A 25,965-nucleotide genomic window follows, 5' to 3' on the forward strand; every position below is an offset into this window, starting at 1 on the left:
CAAGGATGTACTCCGTACATGCAACCCAAACCTGACCAATGGGCCAGTGCACGCCTGAGCGTGCATAAGAGCTTGGTCCTGCATGTTTAATTGGATAGTGGCGATTCGGAAAGCAGAGCCATGCAGAAGCTTGAGTCGCCTGCGCGCTGGGGGTGGTGGTGGTGATTCTCACGGAGTCTGCTTTCCGGAAAAGCAAAAAAAAAAAAGGAAAAAAGGGTATTTGCCCAATGTATGCACAGAGTAACCTAGCCTCTGGAGAAATTGAGGGGAACTTTAAGCGACCTTTTTTTAAAAGAAAAGAAAAATTATTCGTAGCATATTTGAACGGGAACTTGGATATACATTGGTTTACCCCTGTTAAGTCTACATAAACTGGGGACAACAATTGGAAAATCATAAACAGTTGATAACCGGGGATAAAAACAAAACACCCCCATTCCTCTCATCCCTCCCCTGACCAGATGCCACCATCTATATCATACTACTTCGAAATGTTTACATTCTGAACACACCAAACTTCGTCTTCGCATCTTCGGCCCTTCCACCCATGGAAGCGGCCAAGCTCAGGCCTAGGAACTTGCGTGTGTCCGCTGGTGGGATGACACCGTCATCCCATAACCGCGCAGATGAGAAGGTTGCTTCAGACTCTGCGTCAATGCGAGCCTTGAGGCTGGGATCAGCGGATTTGCCGACAGCAGCCATAACTGAGGAGAGCTGCTCGGAGCCCATGACGCCGATCTTGGCGTTGGGCCACATGTAGAGGAAGCGAGGAGAGTAAGCACGGCCGCTAAACACGTATTAGTTTATTACTTCTTCCGCCCATCTGCTGCATAGGAAGGGAGGTGAAACGGCAAGATAAGTAAGGGGGGATATGAGGGCACCGGGGAAATATTTTTTTTTGAAAAAAAGAAATGAAAAATGAAAAAAGCAACAAAAATAACGTACCACATTCCATAATTTCCGGCGCCGGCACTAGAGCCAAAGACAACGGTGAACTTGGGGACATCCGCACATGCGACTGCGGTAACTAGCTTAGCTCCGTTCTTCGCTATTCCCCCCTTTTCTGCGTCTGCACCGACCATGAAGCCGGAGATATTCTGCAAAAATACCAGTGGAATATTTCTTTGTGCACAGAGCTCGATGAAGTGAGCGCCCTTGAGCGATGATTCAGAGAACAGGATTCCGTTGTTGGCCACGATACCGACTTGGGTGCCGTATATCCTGGCGAAACCGGTGACCAAGGTAGTTCCGTAGTCGCGCTTGAACTCGGCGAATTCGCTGCCGTCGACGATGCGAGCGATGACTTCATGGGCAGGGATCTGGCGGCGGAGATTGGTACCTACGATTCCGGCGAGTTCTGCGGGGTCGTAGAGAGGCTCCTTGAATTGAGCGGACGTGAGAAGAGGGAAGCTGGTTTTGGGATAGTTGAGGTTTGAAATGGACCTGCGAGCGAGGACGAGGGCATGGGCATCGTCGACGGCGAGATAGTCAGTAACTCCGGAGATGGAGCTGTGGAGTTTTCCGCCGCCAAGGTCCTCCGCGGAGACGACTTCGCCGGTTGCGGCTTTGACGAGTGGTGGACCGGCAAGGAAGATGGTTCCCTGATTCTCGACAATGATGGTCTCGTCGCTCATGGCGGGAACATAGGCTCCGCCAGCGGTGCAAGGGCCCATGACGACAGAAATTTGCGGGATGCCCAGGGAGCTCATTCTGGCCTGGTTGAAGAAGATTCGGCCAAAGTGGTCTCTGTCCGGGAAAACGTCCGCCTGATGGGGCAGGTTTGCACCGCCGGAGTCGACGAGGTAGATACATGGTAGCTTATTCTCCTGGGCAATCGCCTGAGCCCGTAGATGCTTCTTCACGGTGATGGGGAAGTAGGTGCCACCCTTCACGGTGCTGTCGTTTGCAACGATCATACATGACACGCCTTCCACGGTACCAATTCCCGTGATTATACCTCCAGAAGGAACTTGGTCGGCGCCATACATCTCGTGGCCGGCCAATGGCGACAGCTCCAAGAACGATGTGCCGGGATCGATCAACGCCGTGACTCGATCGCGGGGCAACATCTTTCCTCTTGCAATGTGCTTATCTTTGGCCTTCTGCGGGCCACCCTTGGCGATGGTAGAGTGAAGCTCTGACATCTTTGCCAGTAGGTCGTTCATCTGTTGGGCATTCTCTTTGAAATCGTGTGATGATGTGTCCACAGCTGTGGGCAGGACGGATATGGCGGACGCCTGGTGGGCATGGGTGTAGTTTGATATGGAGCGGGAGGAGTGGCGGAGAACAAAGAAGGCATTGGGTCGCTGTTGTCTGAGGGTGAGATGGGCATTGGAGGAGAGAGCACAGCGAAGGCTGCGGAGGAGCTTGGTGGAGGGAGCGCGGACTGAGGCCATTGTGTCTGAGGGTCCAAACGCGGGAGTGGGAGGGGGAGGGGAGAGAGAGAAGAGGACAATTAGTTCAGACGGGAGGGTGGATGATGAAAAGAGAGTTATGCTAGAGATATTGCTCCAGCCGGGGAGACCGCGAGTTCAAGAATTTTCGCCGTCTCGCGCAGAGGATTCGATCGCCTCAGTTCTCGTGCTCCTCGTCGTCTCGTCTTTCGTCGGCCGGCACATCCACACCGCAAAGCAGCGACCGCACAGAGCGTGTTTGGCGTGTTTGCTGCCGGCGGATCGGCGACAATAGCCGCTGACAGCCGACGGGCCGGCCCCCCCAGACGCGGAAGGTCAGCCGAAGCCCGCAACCGCCTTCCGCGCCGCCTTGATCGGGCATTCGAGTGCGACAGACCGTGATCCTCCTTCGCTCTGCTCATTTTTGGTGATTTTATTTTGTTTTTTTCTTTTTCTTTTGAACCGTCTTCTTGAGTCTCTCCCGTCAACTGCCACACGTCCTCTCTGAGTAACATGGCTTCTCCCTGTCTTCCCCGCCTCTTTGGCCGCACCGCCAGAACCCTCTGCAAGCCCAGACGACAGCTTGTCCCGCGCTCGTCATGGCGGGCGGCGTCCACCAAGCACCCGCAGGGCTTCGTTCCTCCAACAGAAGAAGACCTCGTGGAGTTGAGAGAGCGAGTTCAGGAATTCACCAGTAAGGCCGTTAAATGATTATCAATTGTCGCCCAAGGTGGACGTTGGTTAACCGTGCTCCGTAGGGCGTGAAATACCCGAGGAGGTTGCCGCAAAGACCGACCTCGAGAACAACTTCCCACCGGAAATGTGGCAGAAACTGGGCGAGGCTGGTTTCCTCGGGGTCACCGCAGACGAGCAATACGGTGGTCTGTCCCTGGGATACCAAGCGCACTGTATCGTCTTGGAAGAGATCAGCCGTGCGTCCGGCAGCATTGGCCTGTCTTACGCCGCCCATTCCCAGCTCTGTGTCAATCAGCTGTCATTGAACGGAACTCCCGAGCAGAAGGCTAAATATCTACCCGGTTTGATATCGGGAGAGAAGATCGGCGCCCTGGCCATGTCTGAACATTCCGCCGGATCTGATGTCGTGAGTATGAAGACGACCGCCAAGGCCGTTGACGGAGGGTATATCCTCAACGGCACCAAGATGTGGATCACCAATGGTCCCGATGCGGATTATATTGTTGTCTACGCCAAAACTGAGCCTACCGGTGGCTCAAAGGGCATCACTGCCTTTATCGTGGAGACTTCCTCCAAGGGATTCTCATGCGCACGAAAACTGGACAAGCTGGGAATGAGAGGCTCAAACACCGGTGAACTCATCTTCGAGGATGTCTTCGTGCCCAAGGAGAATATCCTTGGAGCAGTTAACCGCGGCGTCAAGGTCCTCATGGAGGGATTAGACTTGGAGCGTCTGGTCCTCAGCGCCGGCCCTCTAGGGTAAGACACCCCAGGATCTGGTGTCCAAAATCCATTTCCAAAAATTTCTCCTGCTGACGAGTTACATTTAGTATCATGCAAGCTACCCTCGACCTCGTCCTTCCTTACACCCACACCCGCAAACAGTTCAACGCCCCCATCGCCCATAACCAACTCGTCCAGGGCAAGCTCGCAGATATGTATACTAAACTCGCCGTCTCGCGCGCCTACACCTACAACACCGCCCGACAAATTGATAACTCCGCCGCTTCTCCCGAGGGCACTCAGATCCGCACCCAGGATTGTGCGGGTGCCATTCTCTACGCCGCCGAGCGTGCGACGGAGTGTACATTGGATGCCATTCAGTTGATGGGTGGTACGGGTTATATCAATGAGATCCCCGCGGGAAGATTGCTCAGGGACGCGAAGCTATATGAGATTGGCGCCGGAACAAGTGAAATTCGACGAATGGTTATTGGCAGGGCGTTTAACAAGGAGTATGCTTAAGAGAGTTTTGGGGGGGGACCTTTGTTGTCAGCGATGATACCTGTGTATATGGTCATCTACGTTAGAGCTTTATGTATAAAATTTTGCTATCATTTTATTTTCCCAGGCATTGAATTAATTTCGTCAAAATTCCAGTTGATCCCGATTTTTCTCTTTTTTTTTTTTTTTTTTTTTTCCCACGAGACGCTCAAATCCCATCTGCGAGGGTCGTAAAATGCTGTCCAAACCCAGAAGCAAAATAAAACTATCAACACCCATTATTGATCACCGGCGGATCCTTTTTACTTCAAGTTTTATGTTTTCCGCTGTCGTAATGACCTTCTTTTGCCAACTGACGTCGCTGCCGCCGTCGACGTGTCATCCGGTCCTAATTGTGGAGTAACTTTTCTTGTTTTGGCTGGCCTGCCTCTCTTTTTGATCCCCATCTCGCACCGTTGATCACCATCCTCATCTGCAGGTAGAGGGCTAGTAGCCTTCCTCTTTCTCCCTTTGCGCAGAGGCGGCTGCTTTTGTTCCTCACTTGATACAGAGTCGTTAGCGAGCATGGGAAAGCTGAGACAAGAGCTCTTAGGAGGACCCACAACGACCTCTATCCTTTGAGAGGGGAGTGGACGCGATAAATCCCTCCTTTGCTTTGTGGGGGTCGTCTTTTGGGAGGATGAACCGGTGGGAGACGGTGGTAGATCGTTGCAGCCAGCTTCGGCGCCGGGTGGAGGTGTGGGTTCCTCTGCGGTGGTCACTTGCTTCAAGCGGGACGGTGGTTTCCGTGTTACATGTCTGGATGGGGATTTGGGTTTGCGGGATTTGTCACCATGCGTGTTGGAGCGCTCGATGATTTCTTGTTCGGTGTCGTTAAAGTGGCAGGGTGGAGGCGTAAAGGAGCTATTTGGGTTCTCAGGGAAGGTATATGAAGGTCCATACTCAATATCAACACCATCCTCCACGTCTTCGTCACCATGGGATGAGAGGCCTGAGTCGTTCGTTTTAGGTCCTTGCCGTATAGCGTTTCTACCTTTGCCTGGATGATGTCTCTCCTTCGGGGGCCCGGGCCTGCCGGCGGAAGGATGATGGTCAAGAGCTGGGGGTGATTTATTACGGTCTGGGTATTTGAATAATTCACGCCAATTTCCTAACAGGGAAACCGTCTCACCCTTGCCAGCCTCGTATAACTCTTCTCGACGCAAAGAATGACATGGGGTGCGCCATACAACCCCACAGAATGAATCTATGTCCGGATAAGGCCTTCGACTATTCTTCGCGGGTCGCGCGTTGTCTTTGAGAGACGTGCGTTTTCTCTTTTTCCCAGAATATTTACCGTCGCTGTTTAGAGGTGTCTGGTCCTGTTTCTTCAGCAGGGACGGGTCGTCATCGTAATATTCGTCGGTGAGGTAGTCCCAATCCGATTCGCTTTCCAACGCAGCGTACAGAGCTTGGTCGGTAAGATAAACGGGCGAATGGACAGTTCCTTGAGCAAGATCATCCTGGTACAATGTCAACATAGGATATTCCCTTTCGTGAGGCAAAGCGGGAGCGGCTCACCGCAAGAGTGGGATCACCCTCGTCCCAGAAAATCCATTCTTCCTCGAAGGCGTCATCGTAGTATTCCTCTTCATCCGACATGATCACGGAGGGCTCGTTGAGGCGGGAATTGAACCCTGATCTCGAATCCCACACTGAGCCTCCTCAGATAGGTAGTGTGCGGAAACTACCAGCGGAAAACAACGCCAGATACAATGAGACAGATAGTCACACAGAACCGTCTCATCGAGAGCCAATGATGCTTGCCTTTCTCTGTATCTCTCTTATGTTTCACGACCAAGGTACTGCGGGGTTCATCTCTGTTGAATTTAGCTTCCGACAGGGCAAAAAGCAGCCCATGAACTTGACTAAGGAAAACTGTTTATAATGTTAGATTGTGCGTCAGCAGAAAACAGCCGGCAGCAACACGCCAACGGGATTGGCGATGCTCTCGTTTCTCTCCTCCTCTTCGCGCGCCGTCCAAGGCATTCTTCGACGTGTCCAGCTGAGATCTGACGTAGTGAGAATATCACGTGACCTCCCATGTAGAAGGAAAGTTTGCCGAGGTTGCCACGTGACTATTCGGCAGTGTACGCAGGGTACGGTAACCTTACGTCAGCGGTGTAATTTTCGGAGCCCCACGCCGAGGCTCGCTTTCCGTCGGCACCAACTCTATCTGATTAGCTCAGCCAGGCGGCCGCCGCGATCAACACGCCGATTCGGGACTTTTGGGGCGGACGAGCGCTGCGTCTCGGTGTGGGGGAAAAAGCAGGCAGGAAGGAAAAAAAAAAAGAAAAATAAGACTCCTTCATACCTTGCAACCAGCCCGGGAAGGTCATGATTTTGTCTTGATACCCTACCTTCTCAGCTTGTCCAGATACACACCCTTCTTCCAACTCGGCCAGATGTCTCTTCACTCCTTCATATCCCGCCTTCCTCCTGCCTCCAGCCTTAGCCGAAGGGCGCTCCTCAGATCGGCCGCAAGGAACTCTTCTTCCCTTTCAAGCACCGCCGGCCGGGATGGAACACCTCTCAATTCCATTCTGATCGCCAATCGCGGTGAGATCGCGCTGTATGCTCACCTCCCTCCCCGTTTCCTCACCTTTCGACTGCGTCTTGGGCGGTGAAACGGTTCGGATCAAAGCTGACTTTCGGATCAGACGAGTAGGAAGAACCGCCGGCCAGCATGGCGTCCGAGTAACCACTCTGTACACCGATCCAGATGCCTCCTCTCAACATGCGCTGAGCTCCCCTTTCGCTTTCAATCTCGGCGAGACTTCTGCGTATCTAGATGGAGATCGGATAATTGAGATTGCAAAGCGTGAGGGCTGCAAGGGAATTCACCCGGGCTATGGCTTTGTAGGGAACCCCTTTGTTCTACGTGTGTTATACTAAGATGAATCCTTTTTTTTTTGACTGACCAATTGAGCTAGTTGAGTGAAAATGCCGGCTTTGCACAAAAGTGCACGCAGGCAGGACTCGTGTTTATCGGTCCACCATGGAAGGCGATAGAGGCTATGGGAGACAAGAGGTATGAATCAACCCCAAATGCATCAAATCGAATTTTTAACTATCATCTTATAATTACTAACCACATTGCAATAGCCGATCAAAGGAAATCATGACCGCCGCCGGTGTACCCTGTGTACCTGGTTACCATGGGTCAAACCAGGATCCCGACCTTCTTCAGAAGGAAGCCGACAAGATTGGATACCCTGTTCTAATTAAGGCCATCAAGGGAGGTGGCGGCAAGGGCATGCGTATCTGCTCCTCCAGAGAAACCTTCCAGGACCAGCTCATGTCCGCCAAATCAGAGTCGAAAAATTCGTTCGGCGACGACCAGGTGCTCATTGAGAAATATATCACGACGCCTAGACATATCGAAGTGCAAGTGTTTGCCGATAAGCATGGAAACTGTGTGGCTCTGGGGGAGCGAGACTGCAGCATTCAACGCCGACATCAGAAGATCTTGGAAGAGTCCCCGGCTCCACATTTGCCGCAGGCTACGAGAAAAGACATTTGGGAGAAGGCTAGAGCTGCCGCTTTGGCCGTTGGGTATGAAGGTGCAGGAACAGTCGAATTCATCTTTGATAATGACACGGGCGAATTCTACTTCATGGAAATGAACACTCGGTTGCAAGTCGAGCATCCTGTCACTGAGATGGTCACCGGTCAAGACCTCGTCCACTGGCAACTGTTGGTGGCCGAAGGCGCACCTTTGCCCTTGACCCAGGAAGAAATCGAAGCCAAGATCGCCACAAGCGGACATGCCATCGAGGCCAGAATCTACGCTGAAAACCCAGACCAAGGATTCGTGCCTGATTCCGGTCGCTTGATCCACGTCCGTACCCCCAAGCCTACCGAGGATATCCGAATTGATGCAGGATTTGTCGCGGGCGATGAAGTTTCTTCGCATTACGACCCTATGATCTCCAAGTTAATTGTCAGGGGCGCCAACCGAACCGAAGCTCTTCGAAGCCTCGCCGCTGCTCTCGAACAGTATGAAGTTGCTGGACCGATGACAAATATTGAATTCATCAAGCGGGTATGTCGGAGTGCGGATTTCGCAGCCGGTGAGGTTGAAACAGGGTACATCGAGAAGCACCGCGAGGAACTGTTCAGAAAAGAGCCCATCGAACCCGAGGTGCTAGCTCAGGCGACTCTGGCGTGCTACCTGGACGGCAGCCTGACCGGACCGGCTGGCTCCGCCGTCGGTTTCAGCCCTGCTTATCAGCAACGACAGTTTGCTTTTGTGCAGGCCACCGCACCGGGAGAGCCGGAAGGAACCCCGTTCGACACCCAGATCGAGCAGACGGGACCCAACAATTTTAACATCACCGTCGACGGAAAAACGTTCACGAACGTTCAGAGGCGGGTAGGCACCGCGCAAAATGTGTTCACATCGTTTTTCCCCCATACAAGACTCGACACGACGGTGATCCGAGACGAAGATAACGTAACTGTATTTCAGCGGGGAAAACAGTATCGGCTAAGGATCCCACGCGCCAAATGGATGGAGAAAGCACTTGGAATTAAGGATGTTGCAAACAGCGTGATCGCGCCAATGCCATGCAAGATTCTGCGAGTAACGGTCGCAGAAGGCGACACGGTGGAGAAGGATCAGCCACTGGTTGTCATTGAAAGTATGAAGATGGAGACGGTGATCCGCGCTCCTCACAACGGCATAATATCGAAGGTGGTACATAAACAAGGGGTAAGCTCTTCCCAAAGCAGATTTCTCTGGATTCCAACACTAATTGCGGTGTTACATAGGACATTTGCAAAGCCGGGACACCGCTAGTTGAATTTGCCGGCGGCGACGAAGCGGGAAAATAGAATTTTTTGATTTTATTAGTTGATACGGAGTAGTGCGTCTTTTTTTTTTTTTTTTTTTTTTTTTTTTTTCGGTCCCCTTTTCCCGACCTTGATTTTATTTTATTATTATTTTTCCCCCCTCGTGTGGTGCGTTAGGGTAGGTAGATATGATAATACCTCAAATGCGTTTGCCAGCAATGTGTCAGAGTTTATTATGTATGTACAGTATCACATCAGTCACATTATGGAGAGGCTCAATGGGCCGCAGATGTCTCAGATGCCATGCTGTCCTTATCTGTAACAACACTAGGGGAGGTGACAAATGCACAGTTGTGGCGGTTTGCTGCCAGACAAAGAATCTAGAAGGGCTTCGATCACGCCTTCGAAGGTGGAGGCCGCCGGCAGAAATCCCTTCACCTCATCTGACCTATTTTTAACTGGGCAGGCCGATCCCCACAGCAGGTCTCCACCGCCGCCCAGGGTTGACCCCGAGTGGCCCGGAGTTCCAGGTAAAGCTGCGTTAAAGCTCTGCCCTAAACTCCTCCCGCTTCCGGGGGCCTTCGTCAGGGGGCCAGACCATCGTGAGTCTTCCCTGGCTACACGTTGCGAGTCCTCCATCAGATGACCTCCAAGGATCAGCATCGTGAAATAATACTAGGAGCTGCTTAGCCAAACCGGTGTGGCTCGTGAAAGAGTCCCAGGGAGAGAGAAAAAAAAAAAAAAAAAAAAAGGGAGGAGAAAGGCCTTGTTCTCTTCTTCAGCTGAAATTTTTTTTTTTTTTTTCTCTTCTCCCTTTCAGCTCCTCCATCCCTCCCCTAGTCCTCGCAAACTCGGAGAAGGAATCTTCTTCTCTCTTCACTTAACCTTTTGATTCTCGCGCTTTTTTGCTAGCTTTGACTCAAAAACCTTTGTGTCCCTGAGGTCGAAACTCTGACATCTGGCCCTGGTTCTTGGATTGGCTTTCTCCCATAACCACCCCTTCTTCCCTGCTTTCAAAAGGACTGGCTGCGTGAGTGTCCTGGCCGCTGAGATCATTCAACATCGTATCGTACCATTCAAGCCTGTACACTCATCGCCCTCTTCTCAATTGCTCTGATTTTGACTGTTTTTTTTAATTTTTTTAATTTTTTTTTTTTTTTTTTGTTTTTTCAATACTAGGAGTGTCGATCCTAGCCTTCCAGCGGACATAAAAGCTCTGGCCCTCACTTATCAAAAAGAGCCCTCCAGATTTTCCACAACCACCACCGGGAATGTTCCCAGTTTCAGTCTCTCGCCATGTATCCCATGGTTTGAGGACTGCTTTTCCCCGAAAACTCACCATCACAATCCCAACAACCCGTCTAACCCCCGTCGCAACCCGCTTCATCTCTTCTACCCCCTCCCTCTACGATTCCAACAAAAACCCGCCAAATAACAGCAAGAAGTATCCCTCTGAGTCATCCTCTGCAGCTGCCAGTGCCGAGGAAGCCACTGAACATGAAGGCCGCTACGCTCGCACGGACGAAAGCGTTCGCGTGGAATATCCCCCAGACGACGAGATGCCCCCTACTCCTGTAGTCCAAGGCCGCGGAGGAAGGCACTTCAAGCGAACATTGGCGTCATACTCGCTGGAGGACCGTGTCTCGGTGGTTACCGGTGGAGCAAGAGGACTGGGATTGGTCATGGGACAAGCGCTGGTGGCATCCGGCTCGGATTTGGCAATTGTGGACTTGAACAGTAAGTCATGACCTATTCGCTTCTCCACTCCTTTTCTTTTGTGCATGTTCTCGCTTTTTCATTGCCACAATGCAGCAATGTGTCGGAAGAGCCTCTGCTAACTACCGAAAATTTTCAGTCCAAGAGGCGCAAGAACAGGCCAAGAACATGCTCGCCCAGTTCCAAGCTGAGAATCCAGGTCTCGACGAAAGATCGCTTCCTAAAATCACCGCCCATCAGGCCGACGTCGGCAACCCAGATTCTGTGGATAGCAGCGTCGCGGAGATCCTCAAGGAGCACGGCCGTATCGATCATCTGGTCACATCTGCTGGGTTCACTGAAAACTTTGACGCCGTGTCCTACCCGCATGATCGCATGCAGAAACTCTGGTCCGTCAACGTTGATGGGTCATATCTTTTTGCAGTTGCTGTTGCCAAACATCTGATGGCTCGCAAGTCGCCTGGCAGCATTGTGTTCATTGGAAGCATGTCTGGTGCCATTGTTAACGTGCCTCAGCCACAAGCGCCGTACAATGCTGCAAAGGCTGCAATAAGGCACTTGGCTGCTTCCTTGGCAGTCGAATGGGCAAGTGTGGGAATCAGAGTGAACTGTATCAGTCCAGGATACATGTTGACTGCCCTGTAAGTTTTGGTTTTGTTCCCTTCTCTTCTCTCCTTGTTTGGCCCCCTTTCAGCCTTTTATAGCTACGTTACCCAATGATTCACGCTTATTCTAATCGCTGTGGCTACGCAGGACCCGCAAGATTCTTGACGACAACCCTGATCTCAAAGAGAAGTGGACCTCCCTCATTCCACAAGGCAAAATGGGTACACCTGAAGACCTCATGGGCCCAGTGACGTTCTTATTGAGTGATGCGAGCAAATATGTTACTGGGGCAGATTTGAGGGTTGATGGCGGGTACACTTTGACATAAAAGTCAATAAATGCTTACTCAAATCACCCACCCCTTTTCCCTTCGAGTCCAAGTTTTTCTCAGTCGGTTAGGTCTATTGAAGGGATGGTATTGTAACATTGGCATTGGTGTTAGGTTGTTTGAACATGGGTGTGGATATTCAGCTAGACTAGGGGTTTTTTTTGCTTCCTTCATAGAACACTCGTATCGTCCTCACAGACTTAAAACGAAAATGGAATAACAACATCCGCATTAAATATTCCCATTTTACTGGCAGGTAACCACTCTTAACCATCCAAGATAATCTCCTAAGTGCCTGGACACCGAAACCATTTTAATGGCACGCCCAACTCTTCTGCAAGATTTATTGCTGACTGCCCCAGCCCATCACGTTTGTTTGCATTCGCCCCTTTCTGAACCAAGAACCCGATCATATCTCTATTTTTCACCCATACAGCATCATGTAGTGCTGTCCTCCCAGCATATAAGCTTGATACATCCCACCCCAGCCTCATCATGTCCTCTACCAGTATTTTAACAGCGCCCAATTTGCCTCGTGCAATTGCTTGCTCCAAGGGAGGCCGACCAAGCCGGTCAACGGCGCATGAGTTCGCTCCTAACTCAATAAGATATCGAACTTTGTCCACTCTGCCATCTGTGGCTGCAGTGTGAAGTGGAGTGGCGCCGTCAGTCTTGGGCAGGAATAGATCTCCGTTGACTAGTCTGACTCGCCCAATCACGAGTTCCAATGCAGCGGCGTTATCTACTCGAGCGGCATACGCAAACGGAGTGAGGCCGAAATTGTCTTGGGCCATGATATCGGCACCCGAATCAAGTAGGAGCTTTATTACTTCTGTTCTCCCTTCGCAGCACGCCAGGTGGATCGGGCGGCGACCGTAGTAGTCCGTTGCGTTGACGTTGGCACCGCTGTCGATGAGGGTGCGTGCGATGGTGTCGTTGCCGCTTTCGGAGACAATGTGTAGAAGGGTAAGACGTTGGTCATTGGCAGAGGAGTTAATCTTGAATTTCGAAAGATGGTTAGCAAAGTAATCGGTAATGTAGAGTGACTTCCAGGCGCGGAGGCAGGGAAGTGCGCGAAAACGAGAGATGCAGAATGGTTTTGCCTGGGCGCCGCGTTGCTCAGAATCCACGGCGGGCGGATAGGTCATTTTAGCTAGAAGGATGCCGTAGAACTTCATGGCAACCGCCACCTCATCGGCGTTGAGGAGGTGACCCAGCACTTCCGATCGAAAACCATGTTCAGTTGCAAAGCCCTTGTCGTAGAGCGTTGGTGTTAGCATTTCAGCCGCGGTCCTGTTTGTCCGGAGGAAGCTATTCAAGTCTGATTCCTCGAGATAGCCCGCAATCTGAAAGATGAGCTCCCCGGGCAGATCTAAGAGAGACATCCTGTCGCTTGAGGCACATAGTCCCGTGGAGTTGTCGGCATGCGGAAAAGGCTTGGTGGGGCTTTCTCTGGCCGATGCCCAATTACACGCTCAGCAAACCATCAACCTGCGCGCGATCCAACCCAGCAAGGCGAATTTATCCTCGAGCTCGATCAGTTGCGGATGGCGTTTGGCTTTGGATGACCTCACGCCATCCTGTCATTGACTTTCCCCGCAGCCGCATCATGCCAAGCCCTTTAGCGTAACACGTTTGGTGGGGCCCCACAAACTGCGCTAAATTGCTTGGCGTGATCTGATAAGATAAGCCGCAAATCTCAATGTAACGCGTCACGCGTCGTGCGTCAGGCCGTCTTTGCGGTCCCGTGTGAAATGAAATGAATGGATGGATATTTCGGGCCTGAACCCATCGGCAAGCTGATTTGGCGAGGATGTACAGAGTGTACTCTGTACTCCATACTGATCTGGGATTCGAATGATGTGCCTTTATCCCGTCAACGTGCTGCCGGATTACTCGGTGAAGTCTGGGTTCACTAAGCCAATGAGTCCGTCCAAAGCTGTGTTAAACGTTCACGGATGGACAGATGCCTGCTGAAGTTCAGCAGTGTTTCTATTATTAAGATCTTAAATTTCATTTATTTGCTTTCTGGTTTTATTGGTTTATCGAGATCGGCTACATGGGAAGTGAGCTGTAGCGCTTCTATCTCTCTCCTGAATAAATTTTAATACGATTAAAGAATCCCTTTAAGCTCATCTCCTTTATGCCTATTTCTCTATGCAGGATTCATAGTTTCTCCTGATGACGCAAGCTCGAAGATCTAGTCCCGGCGACAGGGCTAGGAGGCATATTAAAAGGTGGCAACGACTGCTTCCCGACCGGTACTTTCGCGCTCAAGAGTCGCATGTATCCTGGAAAACCTCAGTCTTTGTCCTACCAACCCAGAAAAAGCAATGCCTTTTCGGTCTGCTCGTTCAAAGCTGAGAGTTCACAGTTCTAAGTGCATGGGTTATGTGCTGGACTCATGGACACAACGTAGTCTAGGTGCGGAAGGACAGCAGTTCGAATCGCCCTATCGGTGGGCGCCCAAAATGATGTTCGGACATCCAAGAAGAGCTGGTGGTTCGCCCTCCAGCTCCTCTATTGCATTGAGTGTTCGCATGACATGGCATAATGGTGCTGAATGAACCAGGCGTGGTATGTACATTCAACTCTCTGCAGCCCCAAGCATGCCGTGCTCCCTACCTTCCCGCTGCGACGTATCACCTCAGCCACGCCTGATGTCGGGTTGAAATGGGTGGCGGCGGCCAGCCCAGTCTCATAGATAACTAATAGCCTAGGTCAGGGTGTCATCTATACATGTGAATGTGCTCTTTCGCTTCTCCTTAACTGGGTCATCTGCACTCGTGCTTTGTTAGACCAGCGGTAGGTTGTGTTACCAGAAGCCAAATCTTGAACCGCTTCCAAAAAGCGGTGTCCAATTTAATTGCGGAAATATCCGCACGGATATCAATAACCACGTATGTACTCCGTTTCGTGCCTACATAAGGTACGGAGTACATACACATTTGAGCGAACCTTCGCTCCTTGGTATCGGAGATGCGAGGGCAGGGAGCAAAGTGGGTATGAAAAGCTGTTTTTTGGCAGCCACTGTTTAGTTACCTGAGGACCAACTAGCCCTCCCTGAAATTGTGTGCGCTTAACATTTAGTCTCAGCTTCAGATCAGAGTCAACCAAGAGGTGCTAAAGAATGACTCCGTATATGGTGCTCTGAATGATCAGGGTTGAGAAGAAATTGTTCTGCAGAAAGTTCGCTAGCCTGCATTTTTGATTGTAGGAAAGTTCGGGGGCGCTCCGATTCGCTTTGCTGCGTGAGAATGTAAACTTGAATCGTCATATTCATAGGAGCATCACATCGGCCTCGATGCAGAATGCATCGATTTTGGAACATCTTTCATCACCCCAGCCATAAAATGAAGGTAAGCTCAACTATCATTCATAGAGCTCCGTGGGGCAGCCTTCGGCAAATGGTGCTAGGCTCAAGGAAATGAACGCGCGCGCACACATACACACTCGCAGATATCAGGTACATGGATACAGCGTTTCAGGCCCTTGTATGCCGAATGGACGTTCCAGGCGATGGCGAGGTTCGAAAGGCGGCTAGATTTCTGTACGCTCGGCATCGCCGTCAAAAACACAGCGCCCCGCTAAGCGGCATATCCCCGATGTCGTAATTAGATCGTCATCGAGATTCGTCGCCCCGCTCCTGAGATCGAATATTCCCATTATTTATTGTCATACGGGAATCATTTCGATCCCTGTGTTCCGGGATCGTGTTCGTTAACAGGCTGAGCAATCCGAATTGTCAATTCCGGAGGCAAACTACACAGTTAGTCAAATAATGTTTTGCCAGCCATCACTGGATCGTAAACACCATCCTCAATACACTCGCGGCGATGACAGCATCAAGGCAGCTTTCGCTTCGGCCAACCATCCCCTCATAAGGCACTGTTAATTTCAAGGCGGCATGAAGAACTTGCAGGCGAGTTAAAAGGTCCTCATTCCGGCTCCCATAAGCATAGAAGATCAACATGGCAGGGACCTGTTTCCCGGCCACGCAATGTTCAAAAGTCGCGTAACCCCCCGAGTTTCGGGGGGAGTGGTATAACTAGTAACTAGTGAGTTGCATTTCTTGGTATCAGTTTCAAAACAATCTCACCGTCGCATTGGAATGCATCCATGGTGAATCTTGAACGTTAGCACAGATACACCCCAAGGATAGACTAAAAAAGAAACACTGAAACCAGACCGACTGGGTTTTTATTTTGGAGATTTCAATTTTAAACGGTTAGTGGGCTTGGATAAAGTGTATTTATTTGGTTGTCTCGCTGCCAGGCCCAAATGTTTTTCGGGCACGCAAATTCGGCAGAGAGGCCATCTCCTGCTCAATGTGAAGGCGTCCGGCGAGATACTTGACGGATCGGGTCATCAGGCGGAACATATTGAGTTGAAGAGTACCTAATGATAACCGTTGGCCTGCATAAGGTAAGTTTCTGTTTTCGAGCGGCCAGGGTTGGACCGCGGCGGGATCATCATATAATCACCAGGAACATCCTAGATGAGGAATCACGATCCCATCGGGAAAAGCTTCCAGAACATGAAGCTAGCTTCCATCGACTCCCGTTTTGATAGTGCCGATGCAACGTTTTCCCAATAACGTCTTCTAGGATGAGCGGTGGGCAGCAACAAGAGCGCCCACGCCTCACTACGCCATCCACCGCCTCCAGAGCGCGCAAGAACGCAGCTAGGTACTCGGTACGCCTTTCGGGTCATTTAGACGCCAAGGATGGTTCGAAGGAAAAGTGCGTAAGAGGGATCGAGATGTCCACCTGGCCGATAGTGGTTGGGGGTGGGTTTGTGGGCGGAACCAGACGAGCTAGACAGTCAGCCACGCGCAGAGAGAATGAGCTGGGCATATGACCACCTCGGTCCGGCCCTAGCCTTCGCTCTCGCAGCTGCGCGGTGCTGATTTCACAAGTTACAGTAGCTATTGGCCTGCCATCGGCGAGTGGCTGTCAACAAGTAGGTTGCAGTCGCCAACTCAACCGGCTAGTAAGCGTTGCTGTCCTTCCATGCCGCCAGATCCCCAATATATCCATTTGCTATTCATCAGCGCCATCGCCAGCATCCAGACGGCCCTGATTCTCCCCGCGTCTGCCAACTGTCCACCACGGAGATGCTTCCTCTCAGCACATTTCTTGTCTGTGAGCCCGTTCACCCTGACTTCCCTCTTTAACACCTGTAGAATCTAGCTCCCGTCGTTGACCGCCGCGTCTATCGCAGAGCTTTCATCCGAAGGCGGATGAGGCGGTCAGGTGGAGGCCTATATTGAGGACATCTACGCAGATACCCATTTGGCTCCATTTTCATTGCTTGCATGTCTTAATAGCACCCTCAACACAAGGATATCTTTTTTTTTTTTTTTTTTTTTTTTTTTTTTGCTTTTCTTTTCTTTTTCTCTTTCCCCCTGGTTTGCTCCATTCACCTATTCGTAACTCACTCTCCGTCAGCTGAATGTCTCACGTGAGCGACCTCTCGCGAGAATATTTCCTCATTTTCTTGGGCTCACCTTTTGCAATCTTCTGTTGTTCCCTTTCATTATCTTGTGCGCTGGCTTGGTGTGACATCTTCATGATATTTTAGCCGCTGGGCATCTAATTGAACGTTGAACGTACCGTGCTTGTGACGGTTGAGATGTGACGGCAATCCACGTGCAGATACACCTTCTCCAACTCTCTGAAGTCTCTACAGACTTGTTTTAAACTCTGTATCAAGCTTTTGTGCATTTGCTGTCTTTCCCACCTTGTTCCCTTTAACAACTTTGGTGAAAGGGGCTTTGGGGGGGGGCTGTTCTGTCCACCATGGCGGACCCTCTACCTCATGGGTTGGTCTCAAACACCGACCATGTAAGCTCTGATCTGAAAAGTGCGGAGTATGTTGAGATCGAAGATGTCGCCAAGCTGTGGCGAGGTTGGTGCTTTCTGCTATTTTGGAGAAATGTTCATTCACTCACCATTATATCTTAGTTTATACAACCAACAAGACTACATTAAAAAAAGGAGCGGGAAAACGGCTGGAAAACTTGTTCTGGAGAATCTGGAGTAACGGGCGCATAAGTTCCAACATCAGCGGATCGACCTTGGCCCACCTCTTTATTCAAATGACAAATGAGACTCCACTGTGGACTCGGGATAAAGAAGTATGATAGCATGCGCACCGTGTTGAGACCCACGAGCCTCTGACTTCTTCAATTAGGAATTAGGTTCTATTTCAAGGAACTCGCCTTCAACGTTTCCGCGGCTTGCAACAGACTCGGCGTCTGCCTGCAAGGACAGCTCCAGGACACAGCTTTCTGGCAATGAATCCAAGAGTCCCAGCCGGACAAGTCTTCCGCCATCTATTCTCAAAAAGCCTTCAAGGTCATCATCACAACATCGTCGCAAAAGTACTCGCTTTGCATTTGAAGAACTTCAAAATGCCAGGGAACAAGGCGATACTTGGAGAGAGTTTCGTTCATCACCGCGTTGGGCAGAAATGCCATGCAGCGAGAGGTTTAATCCGAGATCTAGATCCTATGTTCCGAATCCCAGCCCAGCTCTCTTTCAGCCTGTTCCGGGTATGCGAAAGTCAGCAGTAATTTCGGACAATAGCATATTCGATGAAAGATACCTGCGCCTCGCTTCAGCTTTCGATGGTGAAATTCGTACTCGGAAATTAACCCTGGAAGCCCGTACGTTGTCCCTTTCTAAATCGTCCCTGAAAATCTTTGTTAATTCACACATCGTCTAGTTTCTCCAACCTCCAGGAGTGCAATAAAACCAAAACCGCCACTCATAATCCCTCCACTCGCAGACACCACGTGTGACCAACCGCTGGATAATACATCACCGCACAACTCTCCGGCGAGCACGCCATCCACAGAAACCCAGCTCACTCCCAGGCCTATCCTTCAACGAGCGCCGCCGTGCCCAAAACCACCACGACCTGCCGAACCTCATCCAACAACCCCATTAGTCGATAAGAATTTTCGGGCCCGTTTTGTCGAACGACAACCCCGCGAATCACCCGTCTCTTCTCTAACCACATTAATTTCCTCGGAGGAACCTCTATCCTTGCCTGGATCCCCCGCAGCCACCGATCCAACTGACTTCATAATCCAGCCTTCGCAGACCTCTCGTATGAGAGATTCTCCTCGCGCAGAAATGGTACTCGGTCAACCACCAGAAGTATCGCTCTCCAGGACGCTCTCAGGCTCTCCACCGGCCCCTATTTCGCGTAGTGGGTCACGACTTTCAGCCCGACATGGACAAGACAGTCAGCTGAGCAAATTGATCGAGGAAAAATGCAAGGAATGATGAATTCTCAACCTTTGAGCAACAGGCCCTAGCACATAACAAATAGCAATAATGACCGTGACGAAGCAGCAAGATAAAGACTGAAGGGAACCATGAAAAAAAGATCACAGATGTTTTTGTTTCTTTTTTTTAACAAAAACAAAAAAAGAGACAAAGCTAAATAAACTACCTGAAAAAATAAGAAAATGGAGAGAAAATGATAGAAGATATGAACCAAGGAAAACAAGTATCCTTGTCTCACCTTCAGATACATGTGGAAAGGGGTGGAAGTGATGATGAGATTGAACTCCTGAAACCCTTATCAAGTAGTTTGTCCTATGTAGAACTACATGAATACAAAAATGATATTAAAGGAGGTTTAACTATTCCTTTTGGTGTATCACTATTATGACTTTTTATCTTGACACCAGCAAGCCCAACTGTTGGACCTAAGAGGTATTAGAACAGTATAGTATGTAGCTTCATCTCGATACAATCAGGACACAAGCCAGCAGAAATAATATCCAGGGCATGAAAACAAACCAAGCAAAACACTTATACAACATAAAATGCTGAGCAGCATAATGCACGTAAAATGAATTGGCCACCCAAAACACCTTGCCAACACCGTGATATGATTAACAGGATAACATGTGAGTATCTGGGGATGTGGCCATAGCCAACGCAAAAGGCTCGCCTCCACAATTATATCTCCCTTACCCATTTGAGGTAGATACCATGCAGAATCACAAGGATTCTAATGGATCTGCTGCATCTGTCCCTCTTCAGCAGCAAACTGTTCGTTCTTCTCCGCCTGCTTCGCCGCCCTGTCGCCCCTCCACCACCTCAGTCCGCACCAGACCGCGGTGATCATCCAGAATGACAGATTGATCAGATCGACGTACACGGCATGGTGCATTCGCTTCAAGTCTGCATCCTTCTTGTAGTCCTTCGAGATGTACATTTTGGCGAAGATGCCAAAGACCACGAGCCAGAGGACGAACATGAGTGAGTCAAATGCGAAGCAGGGTAGTTGGAGAACCCGGAAGCTGGAAAGTGGCCTGTGTGCGGCGCAGGGGAGGAGGATGTAAATTATGGCGGTGATTGAAGAGAGAGAGCCAATGACTGTGGCGTAGATCTAGGGGGTTATTCCGTTAGTTCATGGACGCTGTCTCTATTGGGAGGGGGGAGAGGTATCTTGCGTACCCATTTTGAAACAGAATTCATAGGAAGTCCCGATCTCCTTGCATGATTAACATCCTGGGCGTAGAGCCCAATGACGGCGATACCAAAGACAAACTGCAAAAATCGAATGCAGGACTCGAACAGCGTCGAGATAATATTTCCGGTGCTGTAGCGTTTCTTAACACCGTCTATGACGAGGGACTTGATGAGACCCATTGTATTGTATTCTTTTGATTTTATCTTTCAAAAGAAGTCGTCGCTTGAATGACTCGGAGATGTAGGTCGCAGATGATCTGTACGCAACGTTCAAGAAGGCTGTGTCTCCTTTGCTAAGAAGCAGTGGAAGGTCGATGCTTGAATTCGGAATCCGTGATTCGAGCGCTCAAGTCTTGTAATCGGGAAAGCAAGGAAAGACAGAAATTCGTCAAAGTGCGAAAATAAAAAATCAAGGGGACGGGTGAACTTCTTTCAGTGAATTAAGAGAAAGATGCAGGCAGACTCCCGGTCCGCTTCACAAATGCAAGAGCAAGGAAGCAAGAGCGCAGCACCAGGCAGCGATATGGGCGACGGCAGAGAAAGGAGTAGAAGAAGCTGCAGGTTCCGTCGAGGAACAATCTCGCTATTAACAATTCTTTGCCAGGGAATGAAGTAAAATTCAATCGAAATGAGAGAATGGATCACACAGTGAGAGTGAATACTACCCACAAGGGTGAATGAAAGACACTACAAAGCTGTGAAGAAAACACACAACAAACGGAAAAGAAAAAGGGAAATAGGAACCAGAGCGATGAGAATCGAACAGAAAGACAGGAATCCGCTGATGAAGGGTAAAAGAAGAACACCGTATCGAGAGGAGCGGCCCCGTCTATATATGTTCTTCTCCATCTGAGCAATTTGCCGGCTGCATGTCGTTCCGCGGGCGGAAGCTAATACCTACCTATTCCTGGGCTACCGCTCTTCGACATGGTGTTTTCCTTATATTTAGAAGGAAAACAGAGCATGGGATAGCCAGTTTATCCACAGGGGAGAGGAGCCAGTAGCATTCACTGAAACGGAGAGGACCCATCTGTCCAGGCTGCTTGTCCCTCGATGCTGCTTGGAAGCAGAAAATGCGAGTTTGAGCGCAATGGAGTAGTGACAATGGGCGAATCGTCAACCACCGTAGTGCCCTTGGATCAATCAGGATTCAATATTCTGAAACCGTGCAGCTCCCATGAAACGAAGACAAGGGAGAAGGTTAAAGAAGAGTGTTTAGTTCTGACCGCTTCGGCGACCAGAGCCAGTGTGACATTTGACGCTGAGTTTGTCTGGAGTTGCGATGTCGAGAAGTTGGATGGTTGGCTGGTGGTCAAAGTTGGCTGGGATGGAGACAGTCGAAGCGCTGAGGCCCTGGTGCGGCCGGGAGGTATCTTGTCGAGTTACATTAAGCGCCGGCCCCATCGAACTATGGAGGAAGTACAAAGTAACTAGCATCCTCTCTTCAGTCCTTGGATTTGCAGCTAGTTGGTTTATATTTAGTAGCTTTTTGAATTTAAAATGATAAAATCAGACCCATTTAACTCTCTCTCTCTCTCCAGCGGCAAGTAGGTCCGTTCCAAGCACCAGGTAATCAACATGCAGATCGTCGAAGACATACATTACATTCATCTAGCACCAGACACCGTTGGCATGCTCATTGGCCACCAGCAGGGAATCTTGCACGATAAAAAGGAGGTTAGGTTTCTGATAGTTTACTGGCAGTCCAGATCAGCTACCTATGGGGCATCCCAAGACGAGTCTAATGATACCTTGTGTCCTCCAAGTTGAGGGCAAAGTGATAAGAATTTAAGACACTGACCAGCTGCAGGTGTCAAACAAAAAAGAATGCAGCTTAAATGCTAAGCGGCAGCCTGTACATGGGCGAAATCCGTCGTGATCAACTTCATGTCGAGTACAGGCATCCCGTGATATGCCGAGAGTATGAATCCCCAGACACTATTCAGCGGTTTGGCTCCAATTTCACCCACCCCTTCATACACTCAGCATGCTCATGCGGGTTTTAAGCAGAAACAGATCTCCCTGACTGGAAAATGGAAACAGGGGGAAGAGACATTCCAACATCATGCCAAGGGCTTCAACCAAAAATAATGATGATGATGATGATGATGATGATGATGATGATGATGATGATGATGATGATCGTGATGACGACTATGAGTGGGGATGTGTAAGGGCAGCTTTTAAGAAGCTGAAGGGCAAAATATGGAATTGAAGATGAAGCAAGCAACAAAAAGCAGACAGGAGAGAACACAAAATTTGAAACAGCAACAGATGAAGGAGATAAAGATGCCCAGCAAGCAAGCAAAAGGTGCTATTCCTCGTGGGAACAAGGGATGAACACAATTTGATTGCTCACTTTCCCATCATCCGGCACGCCCCGGACCTTCCCCAGCTAGGCCAGTACTTGATTGCGAACTCGTCTGGGTAGGATTACCTGGATCAAGCGCCGGCGGTTGCTGTACTGAGCCAGATTGCTGGTGCTGGGGAGGTGGTGGAGCTTGCTCGTCATAGTCGTCACCTTCCATAGTTCCTCCATAGTCTTCATCCTGACCCCCGTGTCCTTCAGCAAGCTGATCCGGCATCTGCTGTCGGTCATAGTTCTGATGGTAAGCAGGTTGCTGAGCCGCCGCATTCTTCGCAGCATTTTTCGGCGCCTTTTTGCCCTTGCGTCCTTTCATCTTCGCCTTTTCCAGCAATCTTCGTTTCTCTGCCAATCGCCTCCGCTCCTTTCGATCTTTGATCTCGTATTGCCTAATCAAGGCCTCGGGAGGGTGCCCAAAAATGCTCTCATACTCGCAAAATTCACAGATCCAAATATCTTCAAGGTTGGGCGGGTGGTGTAGGTTCGTGTATTGTTGTTGTATCCGACGCTGACGTGCAGCAAACGCGTATATACTCCGGGCTGAGCGACGGGGTTTCTTTCCCTGAGCTGGGGGCTGGGAAGTCTGAGCAGGATGTGGCGGCGTAGCCCCAGCTTGGCTTTGCGGGTTCGTCTGGGATGCCATGTTTGGGCTGGTTTGTGTTCCTTGGGTTGAGAATCTTCTTTGTCCCGAAGCTGGCCCGGGGGCTGGTTGCGAGGCCGGCCGATGTTGCTGTGGAATCGGGAACGGATTTTGCGTTTGCCAAGACGCCATTCCTTTCGATGAATCCGACTCACACGTAAAGGTGAATTGTGTTTTTGCGGGTGTAGGCTTGGCCGACTCGTCTAATAAGCTTATGTTCCCTTGGCTTTTTGGTGACGATGACGGAAAAGCTGCTGCGTTGGCTATAGCAGTTGAGATTATTCCCTGATCTGGATTTTTTGCCGAGCCTATGGGAGAACACGTTAGTTTTTTCTTTTTTTTCTATTCCAACCATGATACACATGGGGAGGCTCAAAGAAAGAACGGGGCGATACCAGTCTGTTCTTGGCCGAGATGAGATGGCTCTCGACGGCTCCCCGGAGGTCGATTTCCCAGCCAGTTACTGGAATAATTGGCGAGAGGAACCCGGCCCGCAGCAGAACGAGCGGCGTTGCGACCAAATCTTCCGCGTCCGGACCCGGAGATGCCAGAGCCAGCTGGAGAGACGGGGTTTCCAGACCCATAATAGGAGCCAGTCGCACTGTTATCTTCCAAGATCCCCGTGCTTGTGCCGTTTGGACTGGAAGGGCTCATATTCAGGATATCGGCGGAAATTGAATGACAGCCTAAGCTCCCTGAGGTGGGTATTTTCCTCTTCTTTTTATTGTTCGTATTCTCGAACGCATCGTAGCCATCGAGACTATTCGAGCTGGATTTGGATGGAGTTCCCATATGCTTCACGTATTCCGAGTGTGGTAGCGAGGATCTGTCCAGGCCGGCGCTGCGTCGAACAACAACGGGGCCGTCCTCGTCGGAGTCGACACCGTCTTCATAGATATGATGATCGTCTGGGTTGGGCTCGAAGCCATAACTATTTCGTTGAACATAGACCTTGGCGTCGTTCACGTCTCCATTGCCCGCATAAGCACCGTAGAAAAGCTGGGTGACTGGGGGGGCAGGGGGATAGAGGATCGACTCGGCAACTTCGGGGGATATGCGAGAGCGTATTGGGCGCTTGGGCAATGGCCGGATCAGTCGATCAGGGAATACCGGAGACGGTGTGTCGGGAGCGGAGGTATACGTCCCGCCTAAATGGCCAAGGCATCAGCAAGTAGAGTCTAGAAAATTGACGTTACTCTGACAGGGAGGTGCTGCCGGTTTCGCCGCGCAGAGAAATGGTGGCTTCTTCTTCTTCTTCTTTTTTTTTTTTTTTTTCAAATTTTTATTTTATTTTAATTTTATTCCCCTCCACCGTCAGTCATTGTAGGGGGTTGTATATGTGTATGTGCGTTTGGCGGTGTCATAGGCCGCTGGTGTGGGTTGGGCACGTACTCAACGTAGCAGCCATAGTGATAACCCCTTGAACACCGAACAATACACAACGCGTTTGTGCTGGCAAAGAAAGAGTCTAATTCGCAGGAGGTTCTTCGACGAAGGTTGGAACAGATTTTTGTCCTCGGTTTGAATGGGGGACAATCTAATCTCCGGAACAAGCCAAGTTAGCCGCTATGACACAATCACAGGCTCAGAAGGTTCTGCAGCGTCCCAGACTGCGGGCAGGAATCCAACGGAGTCTCTCGCCTGGCCTGGAGGGCAAGCAGGCGTGATACCGACATCACAACAAGCCAGCAACACAGGACTACGATGACAGATCAGAGTGCCGTGCAGAGGCAGATATATGAATGTGTCTCTCTCTCTCTCTCTGTGTGTGTGTGTGTGTGTGCGTATTGACGGGGGACGAGGGCAGTTCCCCAGCAACAACCCGGGTCAACGGAACGGGGGGCTGGGAGGCACGTACAACACTCAGCAGGACGGGACGGGGCAGCGAAGCAGGCGAGGGAAACACTCAGCGGGATGTCTGGCGGGCGGGCAGCGAGGGCGGAGAGGGAGCGAGTTGAGTCGAGTCGAGCTGCGGTTCGGGGATAAAGGTTTCCCTGCGTGTAAAGTTCAGTTGCCAATCATGGGGAGCCGGCGCCGCACTAGCCGCTTTAGGAAGGGCAGCGCCCCCCTCGCAGGCAAACTCGGCCGGAATCAGTGAGCCGGCAGTCTCTCTACGGGACTAGTATGTAGGTGGATGCTCTACGACGGGCTGCGAGGGTCTACACGGCTATCTGTCCGTCCTTCTACGGGGCGTGGTAGTGGGAAACCAGCCAGAGCAAACGTCGGGGGGGGTGCGGATGAAGGTGCCATCTAGCAAACTACGCGCACACATTTTCCGGAGATGCAGGTCCAGATGGCAAATGGAGGCCCTGCTCTGTAACTGATCCCCCATCCGCTGCGCTGCTCCTCGACGTCAACGTGTTCTTCCGATGCCGTCGCTGCGAATTCCCCCCCCCCCCCCCCCCTTCTTGGCCCTGTCCTGTTTCGCACGCCCTCCTCTCTATCTCGAATGCCAGCAAATCAGGCACACAGAACAGCTCCCATAACTGTCACGATTGGCTCTCGATACTGTCCCCAAGGCGTTTCATCTCCTAGTCGAGAAACATCAGACATCCAGCGGAGGCACATACGAAAACACAGAGAAATAGAAACTTGAATCCGTGTGGCCGGTTCTCCCAGATTAAGAGAGCTGCTGTGAGGGAGGATGGGACGAAAACACACATCCTGAG

General features: G+C 50.6%; 10 protein-coding genes across 10 annotated transcripts; 5 read left to right on the forward strand and 5 right to left on the reverse strand.

Moving 5' to 3' along the window:
* Positions 1-297: 297 nt before the first annotated feature.
* CIMG_06723 (methylcrotonoyl-CoA carboxylase subunit beta) lies at positions 298-2,413 on the reverse strand. Its single transcript, XM_001242826.2, has 2 exons — positions 946-2,413; positions 298-787 (listed from the first exon to the last, which is right to left on the reverse strand). The coding sequence occupies exons 1-2, from the start codon at positions 2,394-2,396 to the stop codon at positions 496-498; spliced, it is 1,743 nt and encodes a 580-aa protein (XP_001242827.1). The 5' UTR covers positions 2,397-2,413; the 3' UTR covers positions 298-495.
* A 387-nt stretch (positions 2,414-2,800) lies between these two features.
* Positions 2,801-4,405, forward strand: CIMG_06724 (isovaleryl-CoA dehydrogenase). The gene is made up of 3 exons (XM_001242827.2): positions 2,801-3,087; positions 3,152-3,848; positions 3,920-4,405. The coding sequence occupies exons 1-3, from the start codon at positions 2,907-2,909 to the stop codon at positions 4,332-4,334; spliced, it is 1,293 nt and encodes a 430-aa protein (XP_001242828.1). The 5' UTR covers positions 2,801-2,906; the 3' UTR covers positions 4,335-4,405.
* An 82-nt stretch (positions 4,406-4,487) lies between these two features.
* On the reverse strand, positions 4,488-6,318 carry CIMG_06725 (uncharacterized protein). Its single transcript, XM_001242828.2, has 2 exons — positions 5,874-6,318; positions 4,488-5,815 (listed from the first exon to the last, which is right to left on the reverse strand). Exons 1-2 carry the CDS (start codon positions 5,952-5,954, stop codon positions 4,628-4,630), a joined length of 1,269 nt encoding a protein of 422 aa, XP_001242829.1. The 5' UTR covers positions 5,955-6,318; the 3' UTR covers positions 4,488-4,627.
* A 436-nt stretch (positions 6,319-6,754) lies between these two features.
* On the forward strand, positions 6,755-9,448 carry CIMG_06726 (3-methylcrotonyl-CoA carboxylase subunit alpha). The gene is made up of 5 exons (XM_001242829.2): positions 6,755-6,924; positions 7,013-7,211; positions 7,286-7,383; positions 7,458-9,066; positions 9,126-9,448. Exons 1-5 carry the CDS (start codon positions 6,758-6,760, stop codon positions 9,186-9,188), a joined length of 2,136 nt encoding a protein of 711 aa, XP_001242830.1. The 5' UTR covers positions 6,755-6,757; the 3' UTR covers positions 9,189-9,448.
* Positions 9,449-9,952: 504 nt separating this feature from the next.
* Positions 9,953-12,032, forward strand: CIMG_06727 (D-arabinitol dehydrogenase ArbD). The gene is made up of 3 exons (XM_001242830.2): positions 9,953-10,883; positions 11,002-11,503; positions 11,616-12,032. Exons 1-3 carry the CDS (start codon positions 10,418-10,420, stop codon positions 11,794-11,796), a joined length of 1,149 nt encoding a protein of 382 aa, XP_001242831.1. The 5' UTR covers positions 9,953-10,417; the 3' UTR covers positions 11,797-12,032.
* On the reverse strand, positions 11,907-13,309 carry CIMG_06728 (uncharacterized protein). Its single transcript, XM_001242831.2, has one exon. It carries the CDS (start codon positions 13,179-13,181, stop codon positions 12,084-12,086), a length of 1,098 nt encoding a protein of 365 aa, XP_001242832.1. The 5' UTR covers positions 13,182-13,309; the 3' UTR covers positions 11,907-12,083.
* A 4,255-nt stretch (positions 13,310-17,564) lies between these two features.
* On the forward strand, positions 17,565-19,478 carry CIMG_06731 (uncharacterized protein). Its single transcript, XM_001242834.2, has 4 exons — positions 17,565-17,706; positions 17,763-17,935; positions 17,992-18,466; positions 18,526-19,478. The coding sequence occupies exons 1-4, from the start codon at positions 17,598-17,600 to the stop codon at positions 19,089-19,091; spliced, it is 1,323 nt and encodes a 440-aa protein (XP_001242835.1). The 5' UTR covers positions 17,565-17,597; the 3' UTR covers positions 19,092-19,478.
* Positions 19,439-21,581, reverse strand: CIMG_06732 (uncharacterized protein). The gene is made up of 2 exons (XM_001242835.2): positions 20,277-21,581; positions 19,439-20,208 (listed from the first exon to the last, which is right to left on the reverse strand). Exons 1-2 carry the CDS (start codon positions 20,469-20,471, stop codon positions 19,828-19,830), a joined length of 576 nt encoding a protein of 191 aa, XP_001242836.2. The 5' UTR covers positions 20,472-21,581; the 3' UTR covers positions 19,439-19,827.
* On the forward strand, positions 21,396-22,061 carry CIMG_06734 (uncharacterized protein; the record flags this gene model as incomplete). Its single annotated transcript, XM_001242837.2, has 2 exons — positions 21,396-21,717; positions 21,907-22,061. The coding sequence occupies 2 exons, from the start codon at positions 21,396-21,398 to the stop codon at positions 22,059-22,061; spliced, it is 477 nt and encodes a 158-aa protein (XP_001242838.2).
* A 596-nt stretch (positions 22,062-22,657) lies between these two features.
* CIMG_13077 (uncharacterized protein) lies at positions 22,658-25,260 on the reverse strand (the record flags this gene model as incomplete). Its single annotated transcript, XM_001242838.2, has 4 exons — positions 24,971-25,260; positions 24,689-24,833; positions 23,692-24,444; positions 22,658-23,604 (listed from the first exon to the last, which is right to left on the reverse strand). The coding sequence occupies exons 2-4, from the start codon at positions 24,702-24,704 to the stop codon at positions 22,658-22,660; spliced, it is 1,716 nt and encodes a 571-aa protein (XP_001242839.2). The 5' UTR covers positions 24,705-24,833; positions 24,971-25,260.
* Positions 25,261-25,965: the final 705 nt, after the last annotated feature.

Source organism: Coccidioides immitis, assembly GCF_000149335.2.
Source record: "Coccidioides immitis RS genomic scaffold supercont3.2, whole genome shotgun sequence".
In the NCBI taxonomy this organism is placed as follows: Eukaryota; Fungi; Ascomycota; class Eurotiomycetes; order Onygenales; family Onygenaceae; genus Coccidioides; species Coccidioides immitis.

What these genes read in the sequence shown, in the direction of transcription:
- CIMG_06723 (XM_001242826.2), bottom strand. Translation starts at nt 2,396, where the DNA reads ATGGCCTCAGTCCGCGCTCCCTCCACCAAGCTCCTCCGCAGCCTTCGC. An exon ending in GCCGGAAATTATGGAATGTG is followed by an intron (nt 788 to 945) that starts GTACGTTATTTT and finishes ATACGTGTTTAG; the next exon opens with CGGCCGTGCTTACTCTCCTC.
- CIMG_06724 (XM_001242827.2), top strand. Translation starts at nt 2,907, where the DNA reads ATGGCTTCTCCCTGTCTTCCCCGCCTCTTTGGCCGCACCGCCAGAACC. An exon ending in GCGAGTTCAGGAATTCACCA is followed by an intron (nt 3,088 to 3,151) that starts GTAAGGCCGTTA and finishes CGTGCTCCGTAG; the next exon opens with GGCGTGAAATACCCGAGGAG. An exon ending in CTCAGCGCCGGCCCTCTAGG is followed by an intron (nt 3,849 to 3,919) that starts GTAAGACACCCC and finishes AGTTACATTTAG; the next exon opens with TATCATGCAAGCTACCCTCG.
- CIMG_06725 (XM_001242828.2), bottom strand. Translation starts at nt 5,954, where the DNA reads ATGTCGGATGAAGAGGAATACTACGATGACGCCTTCGAGGAAGAATGG. An exon ending in AGGGTGATCCCACTCTTGCG is followed by an intron (nt 5,816 to 5,873) that starts GTGAGCCGCTCC and finishes ACATTGTACCAG; the next exon opens with GATGATCTTGCTCAAGGAAC.
- CIMG_06726 (XM_001242829.2), top strand. Translation starts at nt 6,758, where the DNA reads ATGTCTCTTCACTCCTTCATATCCCGCCTTCCTCCTGCCTCCAGCCTT. An exon ending in TTCACCCGGGCTATGGCTTT is followed by an intron (nt 7,212 to 7,285) that starts GTAGGGAACCCC and finishes CAATTGAGCTAG; the next exon opens with TTGAGTGAAAATGCCGGCTT. An exon ending in GAGGCTATGGGAGACAAGAG is followed by an intron (nt 7,384 to 7,457) that starts GTATGAATCAAC and finishes ACATTGCAATAG; the next exon opens with CCGATCAAAGGAAATCATGA.
- CIMG_06727 (XM_001242830.2), top strand. Translation starts at nt 10,418, where the DNA reads ATGTTCCCAGTTTCAGTCTCTCGCCATGTATCCCATGGTTTGAGGACT. An exon ending in GGCAATTGTGGACTTGAACA is followed by an intron (nt 10,884 to 11,001) that starts GTAAGTCATGAC and finishes GAAAATTTTCAG; the next exon opens with TCCAAGAGGCGCAAGAACAG. An exon ending in GGATACATGTTGACTGCCCT is followed by an intron (nt 11,504 to 11,615) that starts GTAAGTTTTGGT and finishes GTGGCTACGCAG; the next exon opens with GACCCGCAAGATTCTTGACG.
- CIMG_06728 (XM_001242831.2), bottom strand. Translation starts at nt 13,181, where the DNA reads ATGTCTCTCTTAGATCTGCCCGGGGAGCTCATCTTTCAGATTGCGGGC.
- CIMG_06731 (XM_001242834.2), top strand. Translation starts at nt 17,598, where the DNA reads ATGGCGGACCCTCTACCTCATGGGTTGGTCTCAAACACCGACCATGTA. An exon ending in TGTCGCCAAGCTGTGGCGAG is followed by an intron (nt 17,707 to 17,762) that starts GTTGGTGCTTTC and finishes ATTATATCTTAG; the next exon opens with TTTATACAACCAACAAGACT. An exon ending in GAAATTAACCCTGGAAGCCC is followed by an intron (nt 18,467 to 18,525) that starts GTACGTTGTCCC and finishes CACATCGTCTAG; the next exon opens with TTTCTCCAACCTCCAGGAGT.
- CIMG_06732 (XM_001242835.2), bottom strand. Translation starts at nt 20,471, where the DNA reads ATGGGTCTCATCAAGTCCCTCGTCATAGACGGTGTTAAGAAACGCTAC. An exon ending in TGAATTCTGTTTCAAAATGG is followed by an intron (nt 20,209 to 20,276) that starts GTACGCAAGATA and finishes ATAACCCCCTAG; the next exon opens with ATCTACGCCACAGTCATTGG.